The sequence below is a fragment of the Staurois parvus genome, unplaced genomic scaffold (genome assembly GCF_062004578.1).
Source record: "Staurois parvus isolate SC_StPar_1 unplaced genomic scaffold, SC_StPar_1.0 ptg000182l, whole genome shotgun sequence".
Classification (NCBI taxonomy): domain Eukaryota; kingdom Metazoa; phylum Chordata; class Amphibia; order Anura; family Ranidae; genus Staurois; species Staurois parvus.
In genome coordinates this window covers 3,097,921-3,120,000 of record NW_028317978.1, presented here as the reverse complement: position 1 = coordinate 3,120,000, position 22,080 = coordinate 3,097,921, and the positions used below count along the sequence as shown (strand labels likewise).

Below are 22,080 nucleotides of genomic sequence, written 5' to 3'. Positions count from 1 at the left end.
TTCTCTTTATGTAGTTTTCCTGATCTCTGCATTTGCCTAGAGAGGTTGGCTCGTGTGTGCATCTTTTCTTTCTTTTTTTTTTCACATTTGCTGGGAACTGTTATTGTGTTTTTGGCGTGCTGAATGGTGCTGTCATTGTAATACCTTTTTTGTGTTTTAGCTTTTCAGTTAGATCTAAAAAAAAGTTTATTTTAACATTGGTTTAACTGCAAATGCAACTGGAAACATCTATTTGGGACAATACCATTTCAGATATTTACAAATTGTTACAAAATCAAAATAAACATTTATTGCGGCCATAAAAAAAAAATCACATGCTAATATTGTATATTCATTTTGGCTATCAATGATACAGATTAATGAGATTGTTGAATGCATATAACTGTTTTTTTTTAATGCCAATGCTTTTTAACTGAGGAAAAAAACTTAAATTAAATCCACAATTAATATATCCAAAGAAAAAACAAAATGCAGAAAATATTGTTACTTTGTACAGTTTTGTTTTGTAATCTATACACCCCAATATGCATTTGCTTGCAGTTCAGAAAGCACACAAGGTTACTTTGAAAACATTTGTGCTCTCTAAAATCTAATGGCTTTTCACTATTGAACTTTATAAATAGGCATTATATTCTGTTGCAGAGCAGGCTGAATACTTATTTCTTTTTGAACACATGTTCAGTTGACATGTAAAAACCATAATTTTAGGTGGAGCTTAAATAGCAAGTCAGCTGCTGACTAGGTGATGGTCAATTTAGTAAATTTTGGGGATATCAATTGCAGCTCCCAACATGTCCAGAGGACCGCACAAAAGGTCAACATTAAAAAATTGTATTGCATTGCACTGTGAAACGCATGTTTTACTGCGTGTTACCATAATGTACAGTAACATTTGCAACACTGTGCTTGTGTTGCAGTGCCATTCATTTTATAGGTACCCATTGCATGTGTGACATGACACAGTTTGCATTTACAACCATCAATTTAACTCACTTTACTTGTAAAGAAACACATTAACATTATGTACAGTGGGGAAAATAATTATTTGATCCCCACATACAAAGTAATGACGTGTCTAGAATTCTTATCATATGTGTATTTTAAATAATAGAGACAGAATATCAACCAAAAATCCAGAAAACCATACAGATGTTGTAAATTGAGTTGCAGTTCAGTGAGTAAAATGAATATTATTTGATCCTGTACCAACCTACAATAATTCTGTCTGTGCTCATGTGGTACACAGATTAGTCCTATCAATTATAAGGTGCTCCTAAAGGCAACTTGTTATATGTATAAAAGACACCTGTCCACAGAATTTTTGGTCTTGCCCATGGTGGGGAGGTTTGAATAGAATAAAGAGCTGTCAAAGGATGTCGGGGAAGGAATTGTAGACTTGCACATGGCTGGAATGGGCTACAAGACCACCAGCAAGAAGCTTGGTGAGGAGAAAATTGTTGAAGCATTTATTCACAAATGGAAGAAATACGAAATAACCATCAATCTTACTCCTTGCAAGATTTCGCCTCGTGGGGTAAGGATGATCATGAGAAAAGTGAGGGATCAGCCCAGAACTACGTAGGAGGAGCTTGTGAATGATCTCAAGGCAGTTGGGACCACAGTCACCAAACAAACCATTGGTAACGCCATACACCGCCATGGATTGAAATCCTGCAATGCCCACAAGGTCCCCCTCCTCGAGAAAGCACATGTACAGGCCTGTCTGAAGTTAGCTCAATTTTTGTCTCATCTGACCACAGCACTTTCTCCCAATCCTTCTCTGAATCATGTAGATGTTTATTGGCACTTTTGCATTCACTCGACTTCTCATGTTTGGAGGAAGAACAAATGCTGACTATGACCCTAAGAACACCATCTCTACAGTCAAGCACAGAGATGGAAACCTTATGCTTTGGGACGGTTTCCCTGCTAAAGGTACAGGCCAACTTTGCCACATTGAAGGGCCAATGGACGAAGCCATGTATTGTAAAATCTTGGATGAGAACCTTCTTCCCTCAGCCAGAACACTGAAGATGGGTCGTGGATGGGTCTTGAAAGCATGACAATGACCCAAAAACATACTGCCAAGGCAAGAAAGGAGTGGTTCAAAAGAAGCACATTACGCTCATGCAGTGGCCTAGTCAGTCTCCAGACCTTAATCCTATAGACAATTTATGGTGGGAGCTGAAACTGAGTTGTCAAGCGACAGCCAAGAAACCTTAAGGATTTAGAGAAGATCTGTGCAGAAGAGTGGACCAAAATCCCTCCTGAGATGTGTGCAAACCTAGTAACCAAATAAAGTACATGGTGGAGAAACCTTTGTTGGCAAGCACAGAGGTAAGACACTTCTAAGTCATGTTTTGGTTGGGGATCAAATACTTATTTTACTCAGGAAACTGTAACTCCATTTATAACATTTTGTATTAGTGATGCACTGAAATTTCGGCCGCTGAAACATATCAGCTGAAAATAGCCCTACCGGCATTTTGCCGATAGGAAAATTTAGACGATACAGGGGACTGCAGATGGCTGAAAACCAAACTGAAATGTCTGCCCCCCTCCCATGTGCATTCTGAGTTTTGGTGCGCCACTAATTTTGTATCGTGTGTTTTTCTGGATTTTTGAATTATGTCTCATTTAAAATACAGATATAATAAAAAAAAAAAATATAGACCCTTAATTTCTTTGTACTTTGGCAAACTTACAAAATCTTCATGGAATCAAATAATAATTTTTCCCACTGTGTATGTACAGTATATACAATTTTTTTTTTTTTTTTTTTTTTCTTCCTTCATAAAATTTGTCCGCTCTCCATTTATACAGGAAACTTATTGGCACTCTGCAGGCCCTTACAGGAGCAGATTGCCTCCTGACAGTCCATGTGGCAAGGACTCTGCACAGCTGGGAGCTTGAAGCTCATATAGATAGCATCTCTGCTGCTCATTTTACTTGTACCCCTGCTGCTGCTATGTTGCAGACAGTTTGGGAGCCAGTGTGCAATTAAAGATGAATAGCATGCACACTGTACTATCAAGCACATGAGGAACCATTTTACCTGGTGTCCATTTAGTGGGGCAAGTGCAGTCCACAGGCCGTGTAAGCTGAGCCCAGGATTTTGACTACATATGTTCTGTATGTTTCAGCAGGGGTTCCTGACTCTTGTTGCATTGATCAAAACAATCTCAGAGCAAGACGCTGTCACAGCTGATACATGGCACATTTGCAGACTTAAATGCCCAAGAACAGAGATTTCGCCAACTGAGTCTAAACTCATGGTATAATTTTCTGCATTTGCAAAAACTGTTTTTGAGGTAAACTGACCTAAAATAAAAATGACAAAATGTACCCATAAAATTGCATTTGTGAATGCATAGGCAAAAGATAAACTGCACTTGCTATTCTAATGGTGTCTGGTATGTAAAGTACACACCCCAGGTGCAAAACTGTTCTAGTGCACAAATTCAAATAGTTTAACACAAAAAAGGAAAACCTATATTACAAAAAATGAGTCTATAACGAAAGTCCATAAAGACATGAAAAATTCATATGAAGGTAGTGTTTTCCCAGATCCTACCTGAAGGAAAGACTGCCAATTCCCACCAGCAGAAAATGTAAACCGCAAAATGAAAAGGGAGGGACAATGCCATGAACTTCATTTTTGAGTTTTAATACTACAAAGTATACTGTATATTGCACTCACATATAATATATGAGCACATAAGTGAAGTTTCCAGTAGATGGCAGTATACCAGGTGGTCATTGGTGTTACAGCCGACCCTAGGATCCAGGAAATATACCAGGGAGCACACACTAAAGGACAAAAAAAAAGTGAGGGTGAGAGAGCCACAGGCCAAGAGTAGTAGTTGTTAATATATAATATAAAGGAATCTGTAAAACCACCAGCAGGTGGCAGAGTTTCAAGTGGTCAGTGGTACAACAGCAAGCCCCTCTAAGTGGATGTGGTAAGTAAACCAGAGGAAACGCCAGGACAAACCAGCAGAAACTGCAATGTGTATAGCTAAGATAGCGGCTGCTGTGAATGGCAAGGAAATTACTCGAGTTGACCGGACAGATAACGTACCTGACACGGGTGGGTGTGGCAACAAGTTTCAAGGCGTGGAGCCCCTTTCTCCAACCGAGGCTTGGGAAAGGGGATGGAAGTGTGGCCTACTACACCTTCCCATACATACAAGGGTTAGACAAATAAATGGAAACACTACATGATTTGCAGGTATGAAAGTGACAACCTGTTTCGCATTGAAAGCGGAAGTGATGTAAAATTCCTTTGCTTCTGCTGTGTGATGAGATAACTAGCTAAAACAAGTGGGAAGCCTCACTTTTGCAAATCACTGCTAGACGTACGGAGTTATGTCAGAGCTTACTGAGCTTCAAAGAGCAAATTGTTGATGCCCACTTAGCTGATGCCTCTGTGACTGAAGTTGCCAATTTGTTGTCGCAAGGTACATTATCAAAGGTTATGACTGCATATACAATTTCTGAGAAAACGTCCTCTGAGTGTTGCAAGCGTACACACCAGAGGCAGACTCAGTCCTCCATTTTGTTAAGAATCTCCATTTTCTCCCCTCATTCTATCCCCCTCCCTCTCTGAGACACACACGTGTGTGTGTGTGTGTGTGTGTGTGTGTGTGTGTTTGTATGTGTGCGCGTGCTGGTTGTGTGTCACTGGCAGGCCAGGGCAGCAGGGATAAACACCTATAAAACACCTCTTTGAGCAAGGTGCCTGGCTGTCTGAGTGAGCTGTGCCATATAACACCTCGTATAAGATAAGGCAAGCTTTCCCAGGAGTTCAAGGCATTCCAACGAATCCGATAAACACTTTTTCAAAATCCATTTTTTCCCTATGTCTCATATCCTGGAATATGAGAGATTTACAAAAAAAACCAGACATATCGTCAGATTGGCTAAGAGGAGACGAACAATTTGAGTCACTCTCCTTGTCTCGAATACATAGGAAAGCAGAAAAGCAGATCTTGGGAACCATTTGGTGTATAATTTCATAATTCATATTTAATCAATCCTCAGACGTGTCTGCATAATAATCTACCCGCGGGTGGAGTGTCACGTATGCATATGGAAAGTTATGGCCAAAATATGAGTTATGAGAGATTTTGGCTCTAGTTGAGGTATCCGGCCAGACGACCCCTCCCCTAAATGAGGTATTGGTCCTTGGCTTTAGAGACACTCCCAGCTGTGGGACCACAAAATGGGCTGTCAGGCCTAAGAGAGCTAAGTTGAAGAAGTCTCCCGATTAACATCAGAACCACCTGGGGAGCCCCGAACCCTTTCGCTCTGAAACTTGATCTGCAAACCCAAGGCTGATTGGCAAGTACTTTAACCCTTTAACCTCCTCTGTTACCTCTTTGCTGTGCTGTTGTTTTCTATATATATATATATATATATATATATATATATATATATATATATATATATGTGTGTGTGTGTGTGTGTGTGTTACATCTTTTTTATGTAAATATTTTTATTGCACCCTTTTTGTCCTTTTAGTAATAAATCTTTCCTTCTGAAAGTGTTGAACTGTTTCTATAGCTCTTAATTGCAATTTACGAATTCCTGCCTCTAAAAGGAGCGCTACTGTATTTGTTTAACCCTCTCTATAACCGGCCTGTGGTGACCGTGTTATACAGACGATTATATCAACCATTATAGTGTTATAGCTGATATCGCCGAGTTTCCTCTTTCTCTGTACAAAAAGGAGGTGGTGGCAGTGTGAAGGGTTAATTGCGTAATTAACCTGACCCAGTAACAATCGCTCAGGCTTCCGGCACATAGATTGTGGTCCAATTAGCTGGAAAATCGTTGTGCAGGGTGCAGCTGGGTGTGGCATTGTTACGCACGTGACATCGCGGTTTCAGATTGGCCAGTCCTTCGGTCACGAGTTTGGTGAGAAGGTCAGGGGTCTGACTCCGCGTTTGTCACATTGGTGACAACGATCGTGGGATCGTCACATATTGGTGGCAGCGATCTTGCATCTGTCAGATTGGCTGGCAGCGTACGTGGCGCTTCAGTGCAGTGTTAAAAATTGGCTCTGCACTGAAGGATTGTAACCTTTGTGGAAACAGTCCTTAGAAACAAGCGGTGCATATATATATATATATATATATATATACACATACACACACACAGGCATATAGCAACAGCTCCTTCCTTTTTCTACGTTCTATTCTTTCCCGGTTGTGAAAGGCTGAGATAGGCACAGACAAAAATAATGGCATCCCAGTCTTAGTCTGTAGGATTCTATATTGAGTTGGCCCAACCTTTGCAGCTGTAACAGTTTAAAATTTTCTGGAAAGGCTGTCCACAAGGTTTAGGAGTGTGGATGAGGGAACGTTTTTGACACTTCTTCCTGAAGTGCATATGTGAGGTCAAGCACTGATGTCGGACGAGAAGGCCTGGCTCAGTCTCCACTCTTAATTCATCCCAAAGGTTCTCTGTCGAGTTGAGATCAGGACTCTGCAGGCAAGTAAAGTTCCTTCACCCCAAACTTGCTCTTCCATGTCTTTCTGGACCTTGCTTTGTGCACTGGTCCGCAGTCATGTTGGAACAGGAAGGGGCCATCTCCAAACTGTTCCGACAAAGTTGGGAGCATGAAATTGTCCAATATGCCTTGGTATGCTGATGCCTTTAAGGATTCCCTTCACTAGAGCGAAGGGGCCAAGCCCAACCCCTGAAAACCAACCCCACACTATAATCCCCCCTTCACCAAACTTTACACTTGACATAATGCAGTCAGGCAAGTACCGTTCTCCTGACAACTGCCAAACCCAGACGTCCATTGAATTGCCACACAGAGAAGCATGTCTTGCCTCTCCAGAGAACACTTCTCCACTACTCTAGAGTCCAGTGGTGGCGTGCTTTACACCACTGCATCTGACGCTTTGCATTGCACTTGGTGAGGTAAGGCTTGGATGCAGCTGCTCCGCCATGGAAACCCATTCCATGAAGCTCTCTACGCACTGTTGTGCCAATCTGAAGACCATACGAAGTTTGGATATCTTTAGCTATTGACTCTGCAGACAGTTGGCGACTTCTGTGCGCTTCAGCATGCGCTGACCCCGCTCTGTCATTTTACTGCGGTTACCAGTTGCTTCCACTTTGTTATAATACCACTAACAGTTGACCAAAGAGTATTTTGTAACAAGGAAATGTCATGGATGGACTTATTGCACAGGTGGCAACCTATTACGGTACCACACTTGAATTTACTGAGCTTCTGAGAGCGACCCATTCTTTCACATATGTTTGTAGAAGCAGTCTGCATGCCTGGGTGCTTGATTTTACACTCATGTGGCCATGGAAGTTGTTGCAAACTTGCGCATCAGAGATGGGCGCGGTTCAACCATTTTGTTGGGCATCTCCATTTTCTCCCCTCATCTTTCCACCCCTCCCTCTCACTGAGAGGAGACGTGTGGCCAGTGTGTGTACTGTGTATGGGTCACTGGCAAAGCAAGGCATCCCTAGTTCGGTGCCGAGCGGTCTGCGAAAGTGTAGCCTTTCTCACCGAGGCCAGGATGAGGCCAGGATAAGGCCAGCGGTCCCAAGAGAATTGGAGCCTCACTGACCAAAGTACCTGTGTAATTAAACACCTCGTAAGGAGATAAGGCTGCTTCCCAGGGATTAAGAGGTTTTAGCCTCATAAAACCTAGCAGCGTAGGTGACAGAATTAAATGAACACTCCTCAAATCAATTTTTATCCTATGTCTCATATCTTGGAATATGGAAGACTTACACAAAAACCGGGCATCCCGTCAGATTGGCTAGTTTGATGGGTCATTCGAATTATCTCGGACCATCGGGGGAGCCAAAACATAGAACTCGTGAACCGTGCAACATATAATTTCATAATTCATATCTAGATAATCATCAGCCTTGTCTGCATAATGAAATACCCGCGGGAGGACTGTCGCTTGTGCAGACGTAAAGTTATAGACCAGAATATGAAAGATGTTGGTTCCAGTTTAGGGTTCCGCCTGACGATCCCTCCCTAAACAGGGGATTGGTCTTTTACTTCAGAACCACCCCCTGCTGGGAAACTTCAAAGCAGGCTGTCAAGCCTAAGAGAAGCGAGTTGAAGAATTCTCCCATTTTTCCATCGTAACTTAGGGAGATCAAAGCACCCTTCTGCTCTGACTTGGATCTGCTAAACCCAGGACTTTGGCAAGTACTTTAACCCTTTCACCTCTCTCTCTCTTTACTGTGCTATGGTTCTGTGTGTGTGTGTGTGTGTATGTATGTATGTGTATATATATATATATATATATATATATATATATATATATATATATATATATATGTGTGTATATGTGTATATATATATATATATTCTTCCCTGTAAATATTTTATGGCACCTGTTTGACCCTTTTTCGTTATAAATCTCTCTTTCTGAAAGTGTTGAACTGTTTCTATAGTTCTTAATTGCAATTTACGAATCCCTGCCTTTGAAGAGGCGCTACTGTTTGTTTAAACCTCTGTATAACCGGCCTGCGGACCGTTTTATACAGATGATTATTTCAATCATTATAGTGTTATAACTGAAAGTTTCCTCTTTCTCTGTACAAAAAGGTGGTGGTGGCAGTGTGGAGGGTTAGTTGCGTAATTAACCCGACCCAGTAACAATCGCTCAGGCTGACGGCACATCGATCTGTTGTCCATTAGCTGGAAAATCATTGTGCTGGGTGTGGCATTGTTACGCACGTCACATCGCAGTTTGGATCGGCCAGTCCTTTGGTCACAAGTTTGGAGAGAAGGTCTGGGGTCGGACGCCGCGATCGCGACATATTGGTGGCAGTGGTCGTGGGATTGTCGCATGTTAGTGGCGGCGATCTTGCGATCCGTGACAGAGGCGATTGGGAAAACCTGAATCCAGTGACTTGGAGGGGTGTCCCAATACTTTTGGCAATATAGTGTGTGTATAGATGATGAAAGCCAAGTGCATAATAATCACCATATGCCTGATCTGGAGTATTCATGAATCATATCTAGTAGATTTAAAGCTTCAAAAAGGTAAATGGTAGTAGCTAAAGATAAGGAAGGTGCAGCATTAAATGACCATTAAAATGGGAATATGTGTAACATTCAGCAATAAAGATCATGGTTCCCGTCTAAAGAAAATAAAGAAAACCTTAAAGGGGAGGAAGCCTCAAAGCTCAAGATACCCCCTCCCAGATTAGGGAAACTAGGCTTAACAAACTGATTAAAGAGATTTGCCAGTGGAGGGACACATGTGAAAGCACACCATATCTCCTGCCTTTTACACACCAAAAATAGTCATGAAATGTTAAAGTAGTATTCCCAATTATGCTGACCAGGGGGAAATGAATAGCCAATAATAATCCAGGTAATATAAAGAAATGGTGCCAAAACACTGCAGCCTAGAGGGGGGAGGAGGGTGGTACCCTCCCTCCTCAGCGTCCTCCACCAAATTTCCGATGGGCAGTTGCGTCACTTCCAGTGTCAAACGGCACTGTCCAGACGTCACATCCAGTCTGACCATATAAGCGCCAGCTTCCATTACAAGGTTGCCAAGCATCAAAAAGCCCAAATAAGTACAAGGAAAAGCTGGCAAAAACCACAATCCTCATGGCCAGGAGAATAGAATAAAAAATTTCCACCCAGAAAAAGTGAATGGCTGTGGGGGCTGCGCGTGCAGGGCACTCCTTTAAAGAACCCAAAATCTAACGGGATAAAGGACAGATGTAAATGTGAATAACCACCCAGGAAGCATTTAAAGAGAGATGTATAGTAAATCACTAGAATTTGGGGTGATGTGACAAAAAGGAAAAAAAATTAATGGGTAACCTATATACAAATATACACAAATACCATAATAAACGTAATAAAACGAGCGCAAGGTAAAAAGTAATCTAAGCAGCTAGCATAAAAGGCAAACCTCACAATCCTTCTAGTCAATACTGTACTATTTTATATACACAAATACCACATGGCAGATAGGGAGAAGGCAAATGGCCATAAAGCTATAATAAAGGGATAGTAAATTATAATCCAAACTTGGATTCCCAGATGTAAAGCCCTCCAGAAATGGCTTAAAGCTGATCATATTAACACCCTGGGGGCTAGTGGCCCTCAGGTTAAAGACCCATCTCATTTCTTTCTGTAATAGGAGTTAATTGAGGTGAATTTCAGTTCTAGAACTAAGTAGTGATGTACATTAGCCACGTGTCTGCCAATAGGTGAGTGAATATTCACACTTAAAGCTGCATGGAGATGTTCCATAATCCTCTGCGAGAACTCTCTACTGGTTTTCCCTATTTAAAAAGCCCCACAAGGGCATGCTAAAAGGTACACTATCCCCTGTGTCTGGCAATAAAGCATCTGGGGTGGAAAGTCTGTCCATTAGGTAATTACCTAATGGTAATGGGGCAAATGTGTGAACAAAATTTACATAGGTATGTTCCCATCAAATGTGTACTCTATAGTTGTTTGGATACCTCCTCTACACTGCAGTGTGTGTGTGATTTTTCGGGTAGGGGGGGCGCGCACACAGTCACCGAAATTGGATTGGTGGCTACAGCTGTCGGATCATTTGGGTTCCCACCGGCACCTTGCCATCACCGAGGAACACTGACGGGAGAGGTCTGTATGGAAACAATACAGATCTCTCCCATGTCAGCACCAGCATGCTGCTTTTTGCATTGCTCTACATAGCAGAGCAATACAAAGCAGCATGCTTGCATAGTAAAACAGCACATATTGTGAAACACACACAGCGCACAGTTAACACTTTGATCTCCCCAGATGTTAACCCCTTCCTGCCCGGTGTCGGTGCATTTTAATAGCACTGATCACTGTATTAGTGTCACTGGGGATGTCAGTGGCAGTTCCCCCCAGTGTCAGAATGCCCACCACAGTCCCGCTAGTCGCTGATTGCCGCCATTACTAGTATATAAAAAAAACATTTCCAGTGTATATATCCTGCCATTTGTAGACGCTATAACCTTCATGCAAACCAATTAATTTACACGTATTGGTGTTTTTTTTCTAGCAAAAACATGTAGCAGAATACATTTCAGGCTAAATTTATGATGAAACTGGATTTTTAAATTTTTTTTTTTTACTGGATATGTTTTATAACAAGTCAAATATTGTGTGGGTTTTTTTTTTTTTTCAAAAATTCTGTCTTTTTTTTGTTTTATAGTGCAAAAAATAACCGCAGAGGCAATCAAATACCGCTGAAAGAGAGCTCCATTTTTGGGAAAAAAGGACATAAATTTCATTTGGGTGCAGCGTTGCATGACCGTGCAATTGTCAGTTAAAGTAACACAGCGTCGTATCGCAAAAAAATGGCCAGATCAGGAAGGGGGAGATAAATCCTCTGGAGGGCAAGTGGTTAATTAAGAGCAAATCAAAATCATCCTTGATTAACCTGTAGAAATATAATGAAGGATGGATGTTTACTTTGAATGGATGCCATAGACTGGTATTTCACATAACCACTAGGTAGTAATAGTTGGAAAAGAGATTTTGATTGGTTGCTGTGGGGCAGTAGTTGATCACTTCACCGAGGCCTTGGTCATGAGGACTTAAAATAGCTTAAACCGTGTGGGTGTTAGATTCATTGTACACGTTATTAGATCAAATAAAATGGTCAATGGAGAATGTTTAATACGCTAAATGGTTTTGCTTCATGATGGCAGAACAGGGACATTCTTGCTTGGGTGCAGAGAAAAATGTACCACTCTTATAATGGACATCGTAAAACTCGAATGAGTGTGTAATTTAATTTTGTATTTTTTATTTTTTTTATCATTTACAGATATGCCATGGCATTATCAAACAACCACATATGCCCTGTCTCTAACTGGTAAGAATCATTTCAACATTCATACCTATGTGCAGATGTCTATAGAAATCAGTGCATTTTCCTGAATGTGTTGAGACCACAAAATTATCTCCTCTGTAATCGCATATGTACAGTTCTAAGGCAATGTGTGTGTTTGCATATTAATGTATGTATACCTTTTTTAAACCAAGGTCTCTGTGTTTCTCTATGCAGTGCAGGTGAATTATGGCTAGTGGGAGGGGTCAGTGGGGGGCTGTACATAGCTTTCTGAAAACATCACAACATCTTGCCTCCGTTAGGGCTCTGTTGGATGTTAAAAAACCAAAAATTAAAAAAAAATAGCAGCTAGCACAATACCATAATACATAGCATAATAAAAATCACAAAACAATAGTGCAGTGCTTGTATTGCACATACATTTTAATTTATCCAATAGTGCAATGCAAATACATCACTCTTTTTGTGTCACCACAAATTACAAACATAAATCAAAGGAATCCAAATGTGAAGCTAAACACTGTCAATTAAGTGGTTCTTCGATTTACGAGAGAAATGACAGATTGTTATTATTATACAGTGGTTATATAGCGCCAAAAAGTTTGCTCAGCGCTGTACAATATAGTGGGGGACAGTACATGAGACAATACAGTAACAAAACATTATACGAGGGGTTCGAGGGCCCTGCTCTTTCAAACTTATAATCTAGAAGGGAGGGGATAGTGGTACAGGAGAAAGTGGCTGTGGGGGATGGAGTGGTGGGAGGAGTGGAGGAAAGCGGCTTTTAGGTGATGGTGGGGTAGGCTTCCCTGAAGAGATGGGTTTTCAGGGTGCGCCTAAAGGTGAGGAGGGCAGGTGACAGTCTGATGGATTGGGGTAGTGAGTTCCAGAGAATGGGGGAAGTCCTGGAGAAGTCCTGCAGTCGGGCGTGGGAGGAGGAGATTAGGGAGCTAGAAAGTAGGAGGTCTTGTGAGGAGCGAAGAGTACGGGTAGGGTGGTATTTGGGTATCAGGTCGGTAAGGTAGTTTGGGGCAGTGTTATGAATGGCTTTGTACGTCAATGTTAGTAGTTTGAATTTAACGCGTCGGGCAATCGGAAGCCAATGGAGGGAATGACAGGGGGGTGGCAGATGCGGAGCGGTTGGTAAGGTGGATGAGTCTGGCCGCTGAGTTCAGGATAGACTGAAGTGGGGATAGTCTGTGATGAGGTAGGCCGTTGAGGAGGGAGTTGCAGTAGTTAAGTCGTGAGATAATAAGGGGGTGAATGAGTTGTTTAGTAGTGTCTGGGGTTAGGAATGTACGTATTTTGGAGATGTTGCGGAGGTGGAGCCTGCATGAGTTTGCCAGCGATTGGACATGGGGTTGGAAGGACAGATTTGAGTCTAGAGTGACACCTAGGACTTTGGCTCGCGGGGTGGGACTGATGGTGGCGTTGTTGATCGTGATGGAGAGGGTTGGGGGCGCGGGCTGGGGGGAAAATTAGGAGCTCTGTTTTGGAAAGGTTTAATTTGAGGAAGTGGAGTGACCTCCAGTCTTTCGTTCAGTAGGCAGGTGATTCGGGCGGAGACTGAAGGGGTGAGGCAAAGGGTAGAGAGGTAGATTTGCGTGTCATCGGCGTAGAGGTGGTAGTTGAAGCCGTAGGAGTGTATCAGTTGGCCAAGAGAGGAGGTGTAGATGGAGAAGAGGGGCCCAAGGACAGAGCCTTGGGGGACCCCAACGGAGAGAGGGAGGTGGCAGCATTATAGGTAACGCTGAAGGAGCGTTGGGATAGATAGGAGGAGAGCCAGGAGTCTCTGATGCCAAGGGAGTATAGTTTGAGGAGGGGGTGGTCAACTGTGTCGAAGGCCGCGGAGCGGTCAAGGAGTAGGAGGACTGAGTAGTGGCCATTAGCTTTGGCGGTTAGCAGGTCATTAGTGATTTTGAGTAGGGCGGTTTCGGTGGAGTGTAGGGGACGGAAGCCAGACTGTAGTGGATCGAGGAGGTTGTCATTTAGGTGGGAGCTTAGGCGATTGTAGACTAAGCGCTCGAGGAGTTTGGATAAAAACAGATGTACTCTTGATGTCATCTTGGACAAAACTAGTAGGGCAGAGACGGAACACACGCCACTGCGCATGCATGATCCTGCTGTGGCCTTTTTGGATTCTGGAACATAAATTGGTTGTTTTTATATGAAGTGCCTGGTTGCCATCTTCCGATTGTAAGTGCATTTATCACGTTAAATTGGTGTTTTAATCAGGATTACACTATGGAGAGCGTCTTTTCTTCTTCATGATACTATGTCCAACTGAGTATGTATGCACAGCGATCTGATATAATGCAGCAGTATCATCGTTTGACGTGGTTTTGAGGAAAGCTGGATATCTTGGATTGATACACAAGTGCTTGTTGACCACTCTTAATTGGGGGTCATATGATTCTGGTAAGCCTCCCTCTGTTGTACACTGAGGTGCTGTGTGGTGTATCGTTAAGAAGTCTAGTGGCGTTTGGTATCCACACTCTCATTTCTCTCATAATCGAAGAAGCACTGAATTCAGTGTTTGGCTTCACATTTGGATTCATTTGTTTTATTTTTTTCAATTTGAGGTGGCACATAAGAGTTTAATATATTTGCATTGCACTACTGTGCACTATATATGTACATTTTAATTTATCCTAGCACTGCACTATTGTTTTTTGATCTTGCCTCCATACCCCCGTCAAGAGCCCTCAGCCTTGATGCAAGCAGTGAGCTGGCTCTCTGAATTATTTAAGTATTAAAATGCTGTGATGGTTGGATGTCAGTCTGGAGCGGTAGGCATGTATTTGCATTCAGACCACCTTAGGTAAAGCTAATATGTGATGCTGAGACTCCATTATTGAAAGGACTGAAATCCAGTGAATGAAAGAGGTGGGCCAATGACAGGCTGGGGAGGAAAGGACTAGATGATGCTGAATCACCTGCACTGAGGTGAGGTGAGATCAGCTTCTAATGTACATTCTGAGAAGCGCACAGTGTGCAGAGAATTAGGAGTAGGCATTTCCAAGATAGGAGCGTGAAGGCAAGGCTTCAGCTTTAATCTTTTGCACATGGGATTTTGAATGATTTACTAGCAAAAAAAAAAAAAAACACCACATTGTATATACACTATATTGCCAAACGTTTTGGGACACCCCTCCAAATCATTGGATTCAGGTGTTCCAATCACCTCCATGGCCTCTGGTATATAAAATCAAGCACCTAGGAATGCAGACTGCTTCTACAAACATTTGTAAAAGAATGGGTCGCTCTCAGGAGCTCAGTGAATACAAGCATGGTACCGTGATAGGTTGCCACCTGTGCAATAAGTCCATCCCTGAAATTTCCTTGCTACTAAATATTCCACGGTCAACTGTTAGTGGTATTATAACAAAGTGGAAGCAACTGGGAACAACAGCAACTCAGCCACCAAGTGGTAGACCACGTAAAATGATTGCCAGACAGAGTAGTACTTGCCTGACTGCATTGTGCCAAGTGTAAATTTTGGTGGAGGGGGGATTATGGCGTGGGGTTGTTTTTCAGGGGTTGGGCTTGGCCCCTTAGTTCCAGTGCAGGGAACTCTTTTAAGGCATTAAAAATTCCCATAGACACACTCCTAAACCTTGTGGACAGCGTTCCCAGAAGAGTTGAAGCTGTTATAGCTGCAAAGGGTGGGCCAACTCAATATTGAACCTTACGGACTCAGGCTGGGATGTCATTAAAGTTCATGTGTGTGTAAAGGCAGGCGTCCCAATACTTTTGGCAATATAGTGTATTTTTTTTTGTAGCAGAAGCCCTGGAGAATAAAATGGTGACATTTGCAATATTGTATATGTGTATGTATGTGTATATAAATGTCCAAGCGCTAAACATGGCACCATGTTTACATGCTTTTTTTTTTTTTTCCTTTTTACCTGCAGTCTTACCATGATTTTGCCACGTTTAGGGTGCATTTATTTAATTATGTTATAGCCCATGTGACTCAATCAAAACCGCAACATGTGCAATTATGCTTCCTTTTCAATGCATTTCAGTTTGTGCAAACTGCATTGGTGTAAACCAGGCTTAAAATGCATTGAAAATGCAGCAGAAATGCACATGTGTTTTGATGCATTTTTAATCTGCCCAGCAAGTTGTCCAAAAGAAGAAAAAAAAAAAAAGCAAAACGTATAAGTGTCCATGTATAGAAAATTGCAAAACGCACTGCAAAAAAGTTTGCGTGTTTTGAACATTTTTTTTTATGCCCATCTTGTTGCTGGGCAGATTAAAAACATACCAAAACGTGCATTTTTGCTGTGTTTTGCAATGCATTTTAGGCCTGGTTTACACCAAGGCAGTTTTGAGTTTGTCTGTTTTTGCGCGTGCATTTTTGAAAGGGGTTTTTTTTGTGGACAAATTATTGCTGGCAGATTAAAAATGCATCAAAAACTTGTGAAATGCATCAAACGCACTACATCCTGGACTGAAGGCGCCATTCCACGAGCGTGCTCAATTTTAAAACCTGGCATGTTGGGTATTTACTTACTCACCGTAACATCATCTTTTATATTTTACAAAACAATTGGGTATTAATATTGTGGTTTTTCTTTTTTAATCATTAAAGTGTATTTTTTTTTCCAAAAAATATATATTAATTTTTAAACGTCAATTTCGGTTTTGGGCCAAGTGCATTCTGGGCCGCCCTAGCAACTAATCACCTTCGGGTTAATACAGTTCATTTGTCCAGCTCCTTCTCCCGCCATCCATCCTGAGCTGTGCTGCCTTCCACTGTGTACTGAGAATGACCGTAGCGGAGGAGGCTGGGGGAAGAGGCGGGACACGCTTTCAGTCCAGAACTGTGCTGCCTTCTACTCTTCTGTACAGAGGTAGGATACTGCTTGGGACAGTGCTATGGGAGGGAAGGGGGGAGGCAAAGGGCATTTCTTGGGTGGGGGGGCAGAGGTCAGAGTGTCCTCTGCCCCTCCCTTTCCCCCATAGCAGTGACCTCTAGCCCCACCCCCCATTCCCCCACCAGGAGTGTCCTCTCCAATTTTCAGCTTTCAGTGTTGTCGCACTTTGTATGACAATTGTACGGTTGCGCAACACTGTTACCCATACAAATTTTTTTTCAATTACCATGGTATATATATGACAATCAATCAATGTACTGATGGCCAATCTTTCTTGAGGCCTGAAAACACCAGGATAGTATAAATACCCCTGAAATGTCCCCATTTTCGAAAATCGACAGTCCAAGGTATTTATTAAGAGGCACGATGAGTTTTTTTGAAGTTGTGATTTTATGTTTTTATTTATTTTTTATTAAATTAATTTTCCAAAAAATTGTCTTCCCTTTTTTTAACATATTATCACAAGTCCAGTACAGCTTAATGGTATAACTGGTGTGGCGATGGGACACTGACTTTACAGTATGTGAAAGATAAAAAAAAAAATTTTATATTACATTTTTTTTTCTTTAACCGCCTCCTACCCACCATATAGTCCAATGACGGGCACAAGGTGGTTCTCTCGTTCTGGGAGGACGTCATATGACGTCCTCCCATTCTAACCGTGCACGCGCAGCTCCAGGAGCGCGCGGCGATCGGCAGTGCGCTGTGTCCCTTGAACACAGCGGATCACCTATCCACGGAAAGAGCCGAAGATGTCGGCTCGGTCATGTGATCAGCTGTGTCCAATCACAGCTGATCACATGTAAACAGGTAAATGCCGGTTATCAGCATTTCTCTCCTCACGCTGACAGCTCGTGTGGAGAGCAGAGCCGGAAATCGGCAATCCTCGGAGGGGACATGTACACAGATCATCAGAGCACTGATGATCAGTGTGCCCTGATGATCTGTGTAGCCCCAGCAGTGCCAGCTCTCAGTGCTCATCCAAACCACCTGCCAGTGCCCATCAGTGCCACATCAATGCCACATATCAGTGCCTACCAGTGCACATCAATGCCACATATCAGTGCCCATCTGAGCTGCCTTTCAGTGCCACCTATCAGTGCAAGTCAGTGCCACCTATCAGTGCCCGTCAGTGCTGCCTATGAGTGTTGCCTAACAGTGCCAGTCAGTGCCATATATCAGTGCCGCCTTTCAGTGCCCATCAGTGATGTCTGTCAGTGCCACCTACCAGTGCCTCCTATCAGTGTCCATTAGTGTAGCCTATCGGTGCCCCTCACTGCAGCCTCATTAGCGCACATCAGTGAAGGAGAAAAATCACTTATTTACAAAAATTTTATAACAAAAACTAAAATGTTTTTTTCTTAAACATTTTCAGTGGTTTATGGTTTAAGAAAAAATAAAAAACCCAGAGGTGATTAAATACCACCAGAATAAAGCTCTATCTGTCACAAAAAAATGATAAAAATTTCATATGGGTACAGTGTTGCATGACCGTGCAATTGTCATTCATAGTGTGACAGCATTAAAAGCTGGAAATTAGCCTGGGCAGGAAGGGGGTATAAGTGCCCTGTAGGCTAGTTGTTAAGACACTGTTACCAGAGCAACACAGTGTTACCACAGTAACACTGAACTACTCTGGGCAAGTGGTCAGGATATTTTTTACACATTGATTGCTAATACAAATCTATTTCATTGATATTTGCAACCATTGTTACTGAATGAAACTGATTCATTCAGTCTTTTGTTGTGATTAGCTGTAATTGGGCAAAGCTCATCACATGATACAGATGGGCTGTGATTTGCCCTGTCTGTACCATGTGACTGCTTTGACCAATCACCGCAAACAACACAATTGTATACAATGGATGGCATGAAAGGAAGCCATCCATTGCATACAGTTGCCATGTGATTTGCTGTGATTGACCACATGACACTGGCAACAGGCCGCTGTAGTGATCGGTCACCATGGACACAGCCAGTGACAGATCGCGCTGTTACGTGGCCCCTTCTGACAGGACGTCATATGACGCCCACTAAGTGTCCAGCCCGGCCTATAGCAGATTGATGGTAGGACACTCCTGAGTGGGCATCATATGACGTCCTGTCAGAAGGTGCCACTCACATGTTGAAATACCTGCCTTTGGACAATCCTCTATTGTTGTCCTCCTGGAGCAGCTGAAAGCTAGCATTTCCTCTTCGCCCTCCCACCAGTGTACAGCTGCTGCAGGAGGAAATTCCAGGGAATAAGTTCTAGTAAATGCCTCCGCCGCTACCCCTCCTGTCCTTGTTCCTCCTTTTTTTTTTTCCTGCTGCTCTGCTCCTCCCCCAAGTGCTCCCATTTTTAAAAGGGCTCATTTAAAAAAAAATAAATTGGCAAAAATAATAAAATTGTAAAAATAAAAACTAACACCAACCTTTGCCCTACTGACTAACGCTGTTCATTTTTAAGATAGGCCAAGTTTGTATTTTTACAGTGGCATTTGTTTTATTATATATTTCTGCGTCTACCTTACTATTTTTTTTTTTTTTTAAAGTTGCGCTTAACCACGGTGATCTTTGATCTTTCATGTTCCGGTAGATCTCCACCTCTGAAAGGTTGGCTACCCCTGCTTTACAGAATTGAAGTTGTATCTGGACCTTTTAGCAGTAGTGTGGTGCGTCAGCTCACCTTTTTGCTACATTACACTACAAGCTATAAAATCTCATATGAGGAAAGAACAGAGGGCGCACAGGCCTAGTGCATTACCATAAAAAATGTTTAATAAAAAATAAAGTAGGTGTTGTACTCACAAATGACAATGTAGTCAAGGCACATCATAAAGAACAGCTGGGTCAACACCGCGCTGAGTAACAGTCCGCAATAGGGAGTGTAGACATCCAATAGGCTGTGTTTGCTGGTTCTTTATACAATCTCATAGCCAGGAGTGCAGATTGTTCTATCTGTGCTAAACACGGGCTAAATGAGAGAAACCTCTCCAACCTACCTGTGCATGGCTACCTTTTTACTTTTACAGATGGAAACAAACGGATACTTAAAGCCTGCTTAAATTGCAGCAAAACATGAGTTTGGGTGCTATGCATTCTTAATTGCATGACAAATGCTGTGCAGTTTTGTCGCAATTGTCACACAGCAAATCACATGTGAAACCGCACAGGAGCTGCTTTTGGTGCATTTGCGATGCTGCAACACATACTTGTAATAATATTTGTGTTTCTCTTTTAAACCGGCCACCTTCAACAGTGGTGACACCTTATGCCTTGAGCTTGCAAAAGTTGTGTTTTTTTTTTTGTTTTTTTTTTTTGCAAGATTCCACCTCCACAATCTATCAAAGACGACCCCACCTTTTTTCTACCTAGAGACCATTTCTTATTCTGTCACAACTCTGCCTGGATATCTTGGCACTTGTTTTTCTTGTCACTTCCTACAGTTGCATATACTCTTGTGTTCAAATCGCAACCCATGAGAGGGCTACAAAGTTGAGCAGCTTTAAAGTCTCTCCTTTGATGATTTTGAGGACAGTATCCATTTACTTATCCCCCTCCCCCCCACCACCTTTTCCCATGGGTAGTCAAATAGTACAAATAGTTTAATGGGTTCCTGGGGGAACAGATGTCCCTTTTTTTTAAAAAAAGGCAAGCAGTGTTAATTATGTTCTTTACTGTAAATCGATTATCTGAGTGCAGGAAACTCATGCTGTCTTCAAAACTTGTAATTATTTCGAGGGACACCGGTCTCAAACCATTACCCTCTTACTATTCCGCATGTGCTCAGTGTCACTATCCTTGCCCTTAAAAATAAACCCGTTTTTCTTGCAGCATGATCAGATAGGTTGGGTTGCCAAGAATGTATATGAAACATTTGTTCTGGAGTTCGTATTGTCAACTGTTCATGTCCTTCCTCCACACTCCGAGGTTCCCAAAACACTAGCACAGTTTATGGAAGATGGCTGCACATCCATGTTTTGGTCACTGGTGATTTCAGTGAATACAGTGCTGTGAAAGAGTATTTGCCCCTTCCTGGTTTTTTTTGCGTATTTATCACACTTAAATGATTCAGTTCATCAAATACATTTTATTACACAAAGATAACCCAAGTAAATACAAAATGCATTTTTTTAAATGATGATTGAGTTTATTAAGGGGAAAAAAAGCAGTCTAAACCTGCCTGGCCCTAATGTGAAAAAGTAATTGCCCCCTAAACATAATGCGTGGTTGTGCCACCCTTGGCTGCAAGAACTTCCAAGCGTTTACGATAACTGGCAATGAGTCTTTTTTACACTGCTGTGGAGGAATTTTGGCCTACTCTTCTTAGCAGAATTGTTTTAATTCAGCCACATTGGAGGGTTTTCGAGCATGAATGGTCTGTTTATGGTCATGCCACAGCATCCCAATCAGATTAAAGTTTGGACTTTGACAAGGCCACTCAAAAACCTTAAACTTTTTTTGTTTTTTGGAGTTTTTTTTTTTTTTTAGCAATTTAGAGGTGGACTTGCTGGTGTGTTTAGGATCATTGTCCTGCTGCATAACCCAACTGAGCTTGAGATGACGAACTGATGGTCGGCCATTGTCCTTCAGGATTTTGTGGTGGATGGCATAATTCATGGTTCCATCAATTCATGGCAAGTTATCCAGGACCTGAAGCTGCAAAGCAGCCCCAGACCATCACACTACCACCACCATGTGTAACTGATGGTATGATGTTTTTTCATTAAATGCTGTGTTGATTTTAAAGTGTTACTAAACCCACAACAGTACAATCAGTCTGTATATGCAGTAAAGCATACTTGATATACTCACTGGAACCTAAGGGGTTAATCTGCATTGTGTAAAAAGGCAGTTTGATCCTTTCTTCTCTGCCCCTCCTCTTGTTCAAATATCCACGTCTTATCTCCTAAGACAACTGAGCATGTGCATGTGGCTACAGGTTCAGTCTAAGTGTGTATTGCTAGATAGGTTTTTTTGTTTTCTTGGGAAAGTGCATGTAAGCAGCACAGGGCCAATCAGCTCATTCCAGACAGAGGGTCAGGGGTCCTGCATCTTTCTAGAGCAGAAAGAAAACTCCTCCTACAAGCTTTAACCAGTGCTCTGCTGAAGTCACAAGACTGCTCTAACTGCTGACGAGAAAAGGTATTTAGCAGTTCATATTTTCTAAAATAATTGCACTTCCATGTTCGGTGTACTGTGGGAGACCAGATATAGTGAATGCAGGGTCTTGGGTTTAGTAACACTTTAAGCCAGATGTAACGGGATGCACACCTCATAAAAAGTTCAACTTGTCTCATCAGTCCACAGAATATTTGCCCAAAAGTCTTTGATAATAAAGATTTTTTTTTTTTGTCAAATGTTTATGGTCAACAGTGGCT

The 22,080-nt window shown here is 42.1% G+C and overlaps 1 protein-coding gene across 4 annotated transcripts in view; it reads left to right on the top strand.

The window, feature by feature from the left end:
* The window catches only part of LOC149462227 (transmembrane protein 150A-like), a 200,495-nt gene that overhangs the window by 71,287 nt on the left and 107,128 nt on the right, over positions 1-22,080 (top strand). For 3 of the 4 annotated variants that reach the window (XM_089677246.1, XM_089677245.1, XM_089677248.1), the window contains exon 2: positions 11,811-11,858. The exons of the other annotated variant lie outside the window; for it this stretch is intronic. In XM_089677246.1, coding sequence (XP_089533372.1) covers positions 11,811-11,858 — 48 coding nt within the window. The remainder of the gene's footprint in view (positions 1-11,810; positions 11,859-22,080) is intronic. 4 annotated transcript variants of the gene reach the window in all.